Source organism: Nomascus leucogenys, chromosome 15, assembly GCF_006542625.1.
Source record: "Nomascus leucogenys isolate Asia chromosome 15, Asia_NLE_v1, whole genome shotgun sequence".
In the NCBI taxonomy this organism is placed as follows: domain Eukaryota; kingdom Metazoa; phylum Chordata; class Mammalia; order Primates; family Hylobatidae; genus Nomascus; species Nomascus leucogenys.
In genome coordinates this window covers 82,405,097-82,416,856 of record NC_044395.1, presented here as the reverse complement: position 1 = coordinate 82,416,856, position 11,760 = coordinate 82,405,097, and the positions used below count along the sequence as shown (strand labels likewise).

At 36.5% G+C, this 11,760-nt stretch overlaps 1 protein-coding gene across 2 annotated transcripts in view; it reads right to left on the bottom strand.

Annotated features, from left to right (window-relative positions):
* Positions 1 to 751: 751 nt before the first annotated feature.
* Positions 752 to 11,760, bottom strand: part of NELL1 (neural EGFL like 1) — a 915,720-nt gene continuing 904,711 nt past the window's right edge. For both annotated transcript variants that reach the window (XM_030829406.1, XM_030829407.1), the window contains 3 exons: positions 6,078 to 6,254; positions 2,821 to 3,045; positions 752 to 1,251 (listed from right to left, as the gene is read on the bottom strand). In XM_030829406.1, the coding sequence (XP_030685266.1) occupies positions 1,201 to 1,251; positions 2,821 to 3,045; positions 6,078 to 6,254 (453 nt within the window). In that variant the 3' untranslated portion in view covers positions 752 to 1,200. The remainder of the gene's footprint in view (positions 1,252 to 2,820; positions 3,046 to 6,077; positions 6,255 to 11,760) is intronic.

Here is an 11,760-nt window from a genome sequence, read left to right as displayed (position 1 = left end):
ACTACAACCAAGCTTGAATTCTCAGCTCAGATATAATGTCATTTGCTCATTTTATTCATTTTGTAAAACAATAACTGCCAATTCTTAAAAATATGATATTGGCTCAAGTGGAAACATTCACTGTTCTAAAATAACTTCTGAGTATACAATTAGATTTTTTTTAAAGGTGTCTCCTTCATGTATATGAGAGGCAATGTAGTTTAGTAGAAAAAAGCACTGAACAGGAATTAGGAGACTTGATTACCAAGCCCAACACACTGTAAATCAACTAGTTCTAAACAAATTAGTTGACTGGAACTCCTTAATTCACACTTCTGTAATATAAGGACAACACTTCTGACATGTACTATGATTATAACTTTATTAATAACTAACTGTGACGCTTTATAAATGATCAAGTACTACATAAATCTGACACAAAGGTAATTTTGCTTTCAAAGCCAGGAAAAGCTTTAAGCATTGCTGCTTCTAAATTGCGGGTTACATTTATTGTTTTTTTATTTTTGCAAGAGAGACGAGTTCTCTTTAAAATAATTCTTTGATTATGTTGAGAGACAAGAGTTCTCTTTAAAATAATTCTTTGATTATGTTTTTGGTCCTTCCCTTCTTTGTCATACTTGGCTTCAGCCTGTTTAAGCTGAATGAGTAGGCATTTAAGAAGGTTCAGCACTTTGAAATGTATGTATAATGCGATTGGACTCTATATACATATTTTCATCAAAACATTTTACAGGGATCTCAGCACTAAGTATGCAGTAGATGGGACAAAAATCACAACAGCCAACTTTATTTTAGAATTTGATCCATAAATCAACAAAATAAATAAAAGGAGCTGAGTCTCTATCATGTTAGTACACAAAATAAACCAAAAAATACATCAACATTTACCATGAGATCATTTAAATGTATTTGCAAATGATCTGATAAGGGAAATATGATTTACAACACGGGAAACTTCTTTTAACAACCATTGACTTAAATGCACTGGACTGTAGGTCACCTAGACTAGGTCAGCAAGAATGAGCAAAGTGGTAGGTCCAAAAGGCAACCTCCAAACACCTTCCTCAGATGGAAACTTTGGCAATTATCTGTGGTTAAAAAAACAAAACAAACAAAAAAACCAAACCACCGATTCTTCTTGTTAGTCACGTTGGATGGTCATTTTGTCCATTCTTCTGCGATGAGTCCATTTTAAATACTTCAATTATTTTGAAGACACTCAAAATCCACAGAACAACAGACTCTTCCATTCTGTACATCAAAGAAACATGTGTTAGCCAGTCGAGACATGGAATATAAATTAGCAGGCTGCAATTTTTATACTCAAAACAAGCTTCTGCATTTTGAGACAAACTTCAAGAAGGCTATAAAAAATGACCAGAAAACAATGTTAGGAAAAAAAACTAGAGAAAGAGCAGAAAGAAAGGAAGGACTGGCAGACCCTCCAGGGTACTGCTCACTGGGATTCTGCTAGTAGTTCAATTTCACGCATCACCTGCACTCAATCCCTGCTTGGGACGCCTCCCTGGGATTTCCAACTTTTCACACGACCTGTTTGCTGTACTTATTCCAAGCGAGATTCTTTCCAAAAATAAATCCCTAAAAGATAGCAATGTGTCATTTAAGAAGCTATTTGAAAGTACCCCCAACCATGTGCAGGCAAGTCCAAGATGGGGTCCAGTAAGGTTTGCATAAAATCTCTCATGGTGACTACGAAGGGGATAGTGCATATTTAGGTATATAAATACTTATAAATTCATTAAAAATTTTATGTACTAATATAAATATATCTTTATAATTCCACATAATTATCGAATAAGTAACAGAGATCTCCATGTGTCCTGGTCATTTAGTTCTCTGGGACTGAAGGTACAGATGGGACCATGGACCTTTTTCTAAATGAAGTCTGATAGTATCCTTTTTCTGTTGGGGCTACATCTTAAGATGATACTTTCCCAGAAAAACAAACAAACAAAAAATTTACATTTATAACAGCATAAAGAGGCAACTTGGGAAGCTTCCACTGATGCTTGAAGCTGAGCCAGGGTTTGACGGGACCAAGTAGACTCCTAGTTTTAACATGTTTAATCATGGGAAGCTTAAACAGATGTTTTGGCAGAGATTTGACATTAACAAATGATTGTTCCAAATCAGCTACCACTCCAGCTCTTCATGAGCTTTGAAGGGAGAGAATGGTCAGTTTTTTAATCTTAATAACACATGAGGATGTCTCATAAAAACTTCTCCAAAAAGACAGGGAAATAATCACTGTTAATGAAATGCTGTAGCAAGAGCTGCAGGTCCCCACCTTAGGCACTCTGATAATTAAATGAAGCAAGACAACTTGAGAGGACTTTTTTCCCCTAACATTGACAGTTTAATAAAAGAACTTAGAAACTTTTCCAGGATGCAAGGAAGTTGACTGGTTTCCTTCCTTCCTCCCTCCTTCCCTCCCTCCCTTCTTTCTTTTCTTTCTCCTTCCCTTCCTTGTCCTTTCCCTTTCTTTCTTTTCTTTTTATTTAATATGCAGGTCAAAAGAGCCTAAATTGGTCATAATTCAGCCAAGAATCAATTGTCAAAATTATGTAGTTCAAAGGCAAGAGCAATACTTTTATTTCATCCTCATTTGGAATTTGCCTTTTTACAGGGTGCAGCTATGATAATATTCATACATATTAAATTCCTATGAGAAGTAAATGTATGCCAGAGTTTCCACCATGTCCATTGAACCTGTGCATTCAGAAACATCAGGAGTGGACCTCCTGCAAGTGTTCTCTGGCAATTGTTCAAGGCTTCAATAGCCACAGAACATCCAATTACCTTGCATTTACAGGTTGTGCAGGGAGATCCAGCCATCGTCCACACTGAGCCACTAAGCCTTGAAACACCATAGCTGTCCAGGCAAGTTTTTCTGATGTCATAGGCTATGTTATCAGCTAGGCAGGGGTCACTGACACAGCGGGGACAACATTCCCCTTCTAAGATAGCTGTATACTCACAGCTCAAGTTGGGGCAAGTGAGTGGCCAGCAGTCTACCTCTCCTTCCTGCAGAGGAAAAGCAAAAAATGTCTCATTATTGTTCCTATGCATAACTTTATTCCCAAAGTCATAGAAGGGGAAAGAGAGCACAGTAATTCTTATCACTGAATGTTTCTAGTTTACACCATTGAGGATATAATACACTTCCTCCTTGAAGACCTACTACAGGTCTCACTTCTTTCAGAATGCTTTTGCTGACCATCTATACTGCAGGACACAGAAAGAACTAGGTGAGCTTCTTTGTGTGCCAATCACAGCCTATAATTATTTTAACATGATACTTATAATCATATCATAATTAGTACAATTCCACATTAAGTTTTGAGCTTTCAGGCTTTGGGCTTGTTACTTTCTCTCCATCATGTTTAGCACAGTTTTGGTCAATAAAGGCTAATAAATAAATTATAAGGTACTGTCTAGTATATAAAGAGCAATTAATTTCTCTTAAGGTCAAAAGCAGAACCTGAAGCACTGTAATATTTCAATCAAATTTAAAGTTAAGATTGGGCAATGTCAAGAGAACCATTTCAGAATGGTTTTTTTTTTGTGTTGTGTGTGTGTTAGAGAAGTGGGATTTTTTTTCTTTTTCTTTTTTTTAACTTCTTTTTATTTTATTATTATACTTTAGGTTTTAGACTACATGTGTACAATGTGCAGGTTTGTTACATATGTATCCATGTGCCATGTTGGTGTCCTGCACCCATTAACTCGTCATTTAGCATTAGGTATATCTCCTAATGCTGTCCCTCCCCCCTCCCCCCGCCCCACAACAGTCCCCAGAGTGTGATGTTCCCCTTCCTGTGTCCATGAGTTCTCAATTCCCACCTATGAGTGAGAACATGCGGTGTTTGGTGTTTGTGATAGTTTACTGAGAATGATGTTTTCCAGTTTCATCCATGTCCCTACAAAGGACATGAACTCATCATTTTTTATGGCTGCATAGTATTCCATGGTGTTTATGTGCCACATTTTCTTAATCCAGTCTATTGTTGTTGGACATTTGGGTTGGTTCCAAGTCTTTGCTATTGTGAATAGTGCCGCAATAAACATACGTGTGCATGTGTCTTTATAGCAGCATGATTTATAGTCCTTTGGGTATATACCCAGTAATGGGATGGCTGGGTCAAATGGTATTTCTAGTTCTAGATCCCTGAGGAATCGCCACACTGACTTCCACAATTGTTGAACTAGTTTACAGTCCCACCAACAGTGTAAAAGTGTTCCTATTTCTCCACATCCTCTCCAGCAACTGTTGTTTCCTGACTTTTTAATGATGGCCATTCTAACTGGTGTGAGATGGTATCTCATTGTGGTTTTGATTTGCATGGTTTTGAATATAACTGAACTTTCTAGATTGCAGTTCAAATGGAGCTTTTGTGTGTCTCAGCATCTGACATCTGTGGCTTCACTGAGCTGCCCACAATAAAACTATTTCACTATGCATCCTCTTCCTCTGCTATCATGAATTATAATCTATGGCATAATACCTTATAATATATGGTAACTTGTTTAATTATTCAGTCATCTCCATAAGACTATGGGCTTTGTGTAGGTATAGGCCATGTCTATCTTGCTCACTGTTACATCATACACAGTCTGGCACATGAAAAGTCTTGAATATTTATTAAGTATGACCCACAGTATTCTCAAGTAATTCATAAGTTATGTGTTTAACAGCTTCAGTTTTCCTGAGAAATATTCATCTTAGGGGCTAGGATGGAAGAGGATATACTTTTGAAATTCTATCTATGAAAATTTCGTGCATCAAATTAATACGAATTCTTCTGGATGCCTGATGATTAGCTTCTTGGAAAAGAAATGCAAATTGCCAGTCTCATAGGGAAACTAATTCTACAATTGTATTGACTTTTTTGTCCTTGGGTGGGAGTTTTAAAAAATGACTACAATTTTTATTTATCTGAGTCATACTTCTCAGTTGTAGGAGTGATTAAGAAAGACATATTCTGTTAAGATTATCTGCACATTCACCTGAAGATTTAAAAAAAAATCTGATGGAAATTTAGAGCATAATTTATCTGAATACTTGTTTTCATACACTACCCATAAAATGAGAATCATTCATGTCAGCAAATGTTAAATTACAGACACGCAGCTAATAGTTTCCATTACGAATCAACTCAGAATGTCCCATAGTTGTGGCTTTACATATGGGACATCACATTCCATGACAATGTGTCCTAGAAGTCTTCCCATTGCTAGAAATCTTTGTGATATAATTTGAAACTTAAGAACCAGGTCAAGAAATTAAGCCTTTTCTCTGGACTTTCTCAAATCTAATTATACCATTAGTAGCCCTAAATTAATACTTATAACAACCTTCATTTTTTTCTTTTTAAACATGTAGTATCTGAAAAGATTTTTCAAGGTAGGAAGTATTAACAATAGTCACTACCATACACTAAGTACCTTCTCTGAGGCAAGTACCGTATTTGTCCTTCTTACATATCTTGTAATCTTCGTAACAGCCCATTCTTTCCCTCAGATGTACTCACACACCTGTGTCCACCTGGGGGACAGAATAGTCAGTAAAATGCTAGGACTTGCCCAAGGTAATCATTTTAAGCTAGCATGTGGGAGGACCACATTTAGATTCTAGGTCTCTATGATTAAATCTCTTATATTTCGACTATATTTTGTTACCTCTTATATTGAAATCTTTAAGGATTATGGCACAGAAATGAAAGATTTAGCTCTGTCAGGACTACAAGTACTAGTCAAGATTTTGAAAGCTTCCTTTCTTGCAGAGATTTTTCTTGATCTTGATTTCTTATTAGTAATAGCTGTAAACTGTCATTGTTTGGGTCAAATCTGTCCCATAAATATGTGCTTTTTACTTTGTACAGTATTTCAAATACAACCTGAATATCTTTAGGCAGCGAACATGACCCTTAGCCACAGGCCCCACAGAGCTCCCTGTATAGTATTATGAAAAATTGGGAACTAGGTCCCACAGACAACTGAATTTGTAACCTCTTTCAGAGTAAAGGCTCAACAACCTGTAAAGGAAGCCAACATACCAGACACCGACACTGCTGACAGCTATGGGTCCAATTGTCTCCACTTCGATACAGCTTGTGACCATTTTGGTCTAAACATTGACTTGTGACTCTCATGTCACATTCTGGGCAACAGAAAAGGTCAGCACTTGGATTCTGGCAATCACAAGCTGTCCGTCGGCAGAATATCTTGCCATCCTGTTTAGAAATGAAGTTAAGGAGGTTTCATCATTTAGGACATGACGGACAGCTACACTATGAGAAATGAACTTCTTGGATTTTTAGTCATCCCCTGGCCACCTCTCATTCTGTTCCAAACTGAAGCGCACAGGTGTGTTCACACAAACACACACTTTCTTTCTCTGATTTTGCTTGCAGAGCAGAAAAAATAAAAATAGGAACATTTTTAAGTTTAACGAAAAGTCAACATGTTTTTTGAAAATCTTTTTCAAAGGGGTTCTTAAAAATCATATTTCTAAGTAAGAATTATAAGCAGCCAAAAATGCATATATGATCAATAAGTCATTTGAGTGGAAAATCATGCTTCTGTATTTCCATACTACCATTTAACATATTCAAATACATTCATCTAACTATATCCCTGTCCCAACTGTGAAAGGAAGTCTGATTATGCCCTTTATACAGAAGAATTAACTTAGACCCTTAGACCCGGAGAGGCTAAACCACTTATCCAAGATGACACAGTTAGGTAGTGGTTCTCCAAACAGCACCACCAATTGTTATGGTCTCAAAATATTCTTCTTCGGCAAGATCGCCTTAAAGTTGTGTACTACAGGTGTCTCTTTCCACCTTATGGCAGTTCCCCATATTATAAGCACAGTACAATTTTTGAAGTATTGCCTCTGAGGACTCATAGTTATAAAAAAAAATTGAAAGTCAGCAGCACTTAAGCAGTAAGACTAAACATTTTGCAGCATGTCTTTTTTTATATGTTTGTTGCTTACAGTAATTTCTTAAGCAGTGTTCTTCATTGCTGAAAATTTAAGGTAAGACCTGTCATCACCATTCATGCTTATAACTAATTTGCTGGATATTTTAAAAAACCAAAGAGTCTCAGCGCTGGAATTTACCTTAAAGAATATATAACCAAGCCTCCTGACCTATAGTTGAATCCTCTTTATAGCAGCCATATTCAAAAGTTGAAGTGCTTGAGGCTCTCCAGTCTTGAATTCACCACTATGGAGAGAATTCAGTGTGCATCTCTGTACATGTTATAATGTAAAAAATCAGACTTTTCATTACTTCTATCCATTGACCTGAATCCATACCTTCAGTAATAACAGAACTCCAAACACTTTGTCATGTTTCAATTCTTCAGTTTTTAGAAGACAGCTCTTATGTATTCACTGACATGTTTCATCTCTGGGTAAACACCTCTAACTTCTTGACCAGTCCCCATCATTTATAATCCTTTCACTGTCATAGTTGCCTTCTCTTTCAACAGTTTTAATTTCTTCTTCTTCTTCTTCTTCTTTTTCTTCTTCTTCTTCTTCTTCTTTTTCTTCTTCTTCTTCTTCTTCTTCTTCTTCTTCTTCTTCTTCTTCTTCTTCTTCTTCTTCTTCTTCTCCTTCTCCTTCTCCTTCTCCTTCTTCTCCTTCTCCTTCTCCTTCTTCTCCTCCTCCTCTTCTTCCTCTTCCTCCTCCTCCTCCTCTTCCTCCTCCTCCTCCTCTTCCTCCTCCTCCTCCTCTTCCTCCTCCTCCTCCTCTTCCTCCTCCTCCTCCTCTTCCTCCTCCTCCTCCTCCTCCTCCTCCTTCCATACATTTAATACTTAACTTGTGTCATACATTGTGCAGAGGCATTTACATGCATGATCACATTTAATCCTGATAATTTGTGGAATACGAATGTATATCTGTATTTCCCAAATGAGGTAGCTGAGAGAGAACTAAATAGAATTATTCAGCAATAGTCTTTGAAGAGAGAGTGAATTGAGTTTCGTGCTTACCTTGTTCTAAGTGTTGTACTTTCTTTAATGCAGGCTTTTTTCAATAAAGTCATGTGCCACACAATGAAATTTTGGTCACTGACATACTACACATACAAAGGTTGTCATATAGAATTTGAATGAAGCTGAAAAATTCCTGACACCTAGTGACATCGCAGCCATTATGTAATGCACTGTATTACTCATGCATGTGTTTGTAATGATGCCTGTGTAAACAAGCCTACTGAGCTGCCAGTTGTATAAAAATATATACCTACAGTCATTTACAGTACATACTGCTTGATAATGATAATAAATGGCTAGGTTACTGGTTTATGTATTTAGTATACTATCTTTTTTAATCATTATTTTAGAATGTATTCTTCCTACTTATAAAAAAAAAGAGAGATAACTAAAACGGCCTCAGGCAAGTCCTCAGGAGGTATTCCAGAAGAAGGCATTGTTATCATAAGAGATGATAGCTCTGTGCGTGTTATTGTCCCTGAAGACCTTCCAGTGGGACAAGACATGGAGGAGAATATGAAGGTGAAAGACAGTGATATTGATAGTCCTGACCCTCTGGAGACCTAGGTTAAGGTGTGTTTTTGTGTGCTAGTTTGAAAAAAATGTTTAATAAGTTTTAAAAATTTAGAAAAAGCTTATAGAATAATAACATAAAGAAAATATTTTGTATGGCTGTACAATGTGTTTGTGTTTTAAACTAAATGTTATTACACAAGAGTCAGAAAGTTACAAAAATCAAAAAGCTTATAGAGTAAAAAAGTTACAATAAGCTAAGGTTAATTTGTTGAAGAAAAAAATTCTTTTTCAAAATTTAGTGTAGCCTAAGTATAGAAGGTTCATAAAGTGTACAGAAGTGAACAGTAATATCCTAGGCCTTCACATGCACCCAACATTCACTCACTGACTCACCTACCGCAACTTCTAGTCCCGTAAGCTCCATTCATGGTAAGTGTTCTATACAGGTATACCATTTTTTGTCTTTTATATGTATTGTTATTGTACCTTTTCTATGTTTAGACATACAAATACTTATCACTGTGTTACAATTGCCTACAATACTAAGTATAGTATCATGCTGTCCAGGTTTATAGCCTAGAAGCAATAGACTATACCAAATAGCCTAGGTGTGTAGTAAGTTATTCCATCTAGGTTTGTTTAAATATACTCTATGATGTTGACACAGTGATGAAAAAGCCTAATGACTCATTTCTTAGAATGTATCCCTGTCATTAAGTGATGCATGACTGTATTTACTTTCTTTGACTACGCCATCATGTTGGCTAATATTGAGCTCAATGAAGACTAAAACCTCATTAAGCCCTATCTCATCTTGTGCAGTTGGCTGTTTAGGGGCAGCAAGTATACAACTCGATGTTTATCTCTGTTGCATTTCATATTGTTAGATCTACTTCATCTCTTCTTCCTGTCACAATGCTTTGTAAATGCTATTTCTGTCATTTACTATAGCTCACCCTCCTTCACAGCTTAGTGACATCTGAAAACTTGATGGACTTGCCCTCAGGGTCTTTATCTACTTTATCCACAAAAACGCTGAATAATCAGACAGGGCTTGCTGAGGTGTTTTGTGTCAGCTAAAGTGGAAACCTTAAGAGCTTTATATTCTTTAAGGAGAATGGAAAGGAGACATGCCAGCTACATATATAACAACAGGTTGAAAAATGTATTGTGTGCATTGGCTCTTTTACTATACAAATAACAAGAAATCATGGTGTTCCAAAAATATCAAGAGATGAAAGATTATACACACACATATACATTTGCATGTGTATGCAAACATGTGTATATATAGAGAAAGCAAGAGACTCTATATTTTAGCAAGTGAATTGAATCAGAGAATCCAGCTAGTAAGGACAAGGAAGTGTCCTGATCCTAGGAATTTCCTAACAATAGGCTTACAGCTCATATACCATTATTTTAACTCACTAATATATTTCGCTTGTGTCACTATGGCCCCAAATGACTCCCTGAAGACTTACTTTAACCAACAAAAACTAAGCAAAGTAATGATAGCTACAACATAAAACCATTTGATCATCTCAGCTTCCAATGGCACACTATCACTCTTCCCAAGTATAGAAGGATCATGCCTCAGGAACCAGCATGGCTGTGTCTGTGGCTGGCATCAAACAAAAGGATAAATTCTTTCAGAAAAGGTTACTGCACAACAGGCTATGAGACTCAATAAGAATGTGTTTTCTTCCCACGTGCTGATTAAAAGAATGAATAAGAATAAATGGATAGCCTCCAGGGTTAGTGCAAAATAAAGCAATTTCACATCTCGTCAATTATGTGAAAATGCCAAATAGGCCCCCTTAGCTTCTAACGTGTTTCAGAACAATGGCAATGTTCACTTTGCCTTTGAATTACAGGGTAACTGTCAAGAAAATCATTTTTAATAATGAAAATGTCACAGGTGGCTCCATTAATACAATGAGAATGCCATTATTAAACATCAACTCACAGAGCACAATCACACTAGAAACTAAATTTGGGGAGAGTATGGAGCCCACCGATGATAAGCAATCCTTTTGTCAGAGATCTTTGAGGCTCTTTCCAGAGCTTGATCTCTATCCCAACTTGGGTGGTTTGAACAATCCTTATTTATATGCCAAAGATGTATTTTCGCAATCTTCTGCCACAGAAGCTGTTTTGATACAATTTTATACTGCAAGTTCAATGATAAGCAATTAACAACTATTGTAATATTTAAATTGCTTCAAATTTTAAAAAGCAGGGAAATAGACTTTCCTATCAAATAAAAAATGTATTTTTTCTTATGCCATGGAAAAATTATAGGTTTTTTGCTATTAGTCAACACGCTGATATATTTACTCCAGATTACATAATATCACTCATTTCTTTTCTGCCATAGCGTTTTGAAACTTTTAAATCAAGAAGGTGGACATAGGTCAGATTATTTCTGTAAAACAGTAATATAAACTTTGGGTTGGAAAACTGATGCCCACGGTACAAATTCAACCTGATGCCTGTTTTTGTAAATGAAGTGTTATTGGAACACAAGTCCCTTGTTCATTTACATTTTCTCTGTGGGTCTTTTTCACACTGCATTGGCAGAATTGAGTATTTGGGACAGAAGTTTTATGGTCTACAAAACATGAAATTAGGGCTGGTAATCTAGATGCGCCTATTCTACTTTCTCACACACAAATTGAGCTGTGATTTCCAATCTTTTTACAAAGTGTTAATTTTGCCTTCAGGTCACAGCCCACAAACTAGTCCCTTAGTCTTAACACCTGGGGTAGAAACACATTTAGCAGTCATTTTATCCAGTTACCTCATTTTAATGAAGAGGAAACCAAGCCCAGAGAGGGAAGTGCCTTTTCCATGCAGAAAACTAATAACAAAACATAAACTTATCCCCAACCTGAACTTTCATAACACAGATTTTCCACTATGATGCACCTTTTTTATCGTGAGGAGGCTAGGGGATAGGAAAAACTAGTTTTAGATAAAGTGATATCAGAAGGATTCTTAGGGCAAAAGTTTTCAAAGTGGCAGTCCTCAAACCAGCAGCATTACCATCTCCTGGGAACTACTGAAAAATGCAAATTATTTCACCCCACCCTACATCTACTGAACCAGAAAATACTGAGGGTAGAGCCAGTGATCAAAGTTTCACAAGCCCTGAAGGTGATTCTGGTGCAAAGCTTCAAAATCATTGATGGAGAAAAAACATCACCCAGTCAGATGGGG